Source organism: Priapulus caudatus, unplaced genomic scaffold (genome assembly GCF_000485595.1).
Source record: "Priapulus caudatus unplaced genomic scaffold, Priapulus_caudatus-5.0.1 Scaffold211, whole genome shotgun sequence".
NCBI classification, from domain to species: Eukaryota; Metazoa; Priapulida; class Priapulimorpha; order Priapulimorphida; family Priapulidae; genus Priapulus; species Priapulus caudatus.
Genome location: NW_014577272.1, coordinates 349,991 through 351,323, shown reverse-complemented (window position 1 = coordinate 351,323; position 1,333 = coordinate 349,991). Strand labels below are relative to the sequence as shown.

At 49.2% G+C, this 1,333-nt stretch overlaps 1 protein-coding gene across 1 annotated transcript in view; it reads right to left on the bottom strand.

Moving 5' to 3' along the window:
* Positions 1 to 1,333, bottom strand: part of LOC106807382 (FMRFamide-activated amiloride-sensitive sodium channel-like) — a 6,868-nt gene that overhangs the window by 4,198 nt on the left and 1,337 nt on the right. The window contains exons 3-4 of the mRNA XM_014809699.1: positions 647 to 851; positions 52 to 203 (exon numbers count right to left, since the gene is read on the bottom strand). Coding sequence (XP_014665185.1) covers positions 52 to 203; positions 647 to 851 — 357 coding nt within the window. The remainder of the gene's footprint in view (positions 1 to 51; positions 204 to 646; positions 852 to 1,333) is intronic.

Sequence of the window (1,333 nt, the reverse complement as noted above, 5' to 3'; positions counted from 1 at the left end):
GTGCGTGCGTGCGTGCGTCTGGTCATATCGAGATAATCTAAGCGAGCCTACTTATCGAGGTCGCAGTCCTCGTCAGCGAACGTGCAGGAGACGACCATGTCCTCTAGCTGATGTCCCATCGCCACCTTCTCGCTCGCGTTCAGCTTGGACAGCGCGATGGCGAACGACTCCCGGCCGACGTGCAGCGGCGACGTCACACCCGCCTGCCGCGCCAAGGTCAAGGTCACTCTACACATGCACGTAGTCGCAGGCGCACGTACGCACGCACGCACAGACACACGCACGCACGAACGCGCAGACACTGCACGCGCGCACATGTTACGTATTTACGCACGCGCATAAGCGGAGTGAAGATGGCGGACACACACGCACGCTCTCATGCACACGCACGCACATACGCACAGACGCATGCACGCACACACGCACGCACATACGCACAGACGCACGCACGAACACGTAAAGTCAATGACGGCTAAATGCATAGTATTTTATACGACGACTTCACACTGCAACAATCAACACACAACTCACGCACCCAGAGAGTACGACATTTTCATCATTGATAATCGTTAAATTAACTGAAAATATTTTAATAGAATAAAATAACTCGCGCATGCAACAGGGCTTGTTTTATTCTATAACGCACCTTCAACGAGCTTACTGCATCTACGTACTCCTGCGACTGAAATTTACTTTGCACGTTGCTCTCCAGCTCTGCCACCTCCGCCTCGAACTGCGCGCCCCCTAGATGGCGCTGGCTGACTCTGGCTGGATTGATGTTGCATATTGTAACGGTGGGAAAGTCAACGGCAGTGTTGCGTACCGAGATATTTTGTCTGTACAGATACTCCCTGTGTGCAGATAGTACGCAATCGTAAACAAAATTTGTTAACGCAAATCGTAAAAAAACGTAAAGATAACGCCGGTATAGCTGTTTTATGCGACAACAAAAGATCATATACGAGTATTTTTACTCACGTAGAACTTCGTTCCACATTAAGGAGGAGTTCCTCCGTGAAAGACTACATTAGGCGTAAAGTTAATACAATATAGCAGCCAAAATAACCGACTATACGCGAGAGCACGAGTAAGTGAGTGATACGATAATGTAATATATATATATATATCCGATTAACAAATTCGAGACGTAATTCTTTGTGAGGTTATGCCAGCCAAAAGTCGGGTAACGCGTTGACAGTCTAATGTCTAACCTGTAAAGTGAGATGACCTTGCTACACACCAACGCGCGCACGCACACACACACACACACACGCCCCCCGCACACACGCACGCACACACACGCCCCCCACACACACTAACTAACTAACTAACT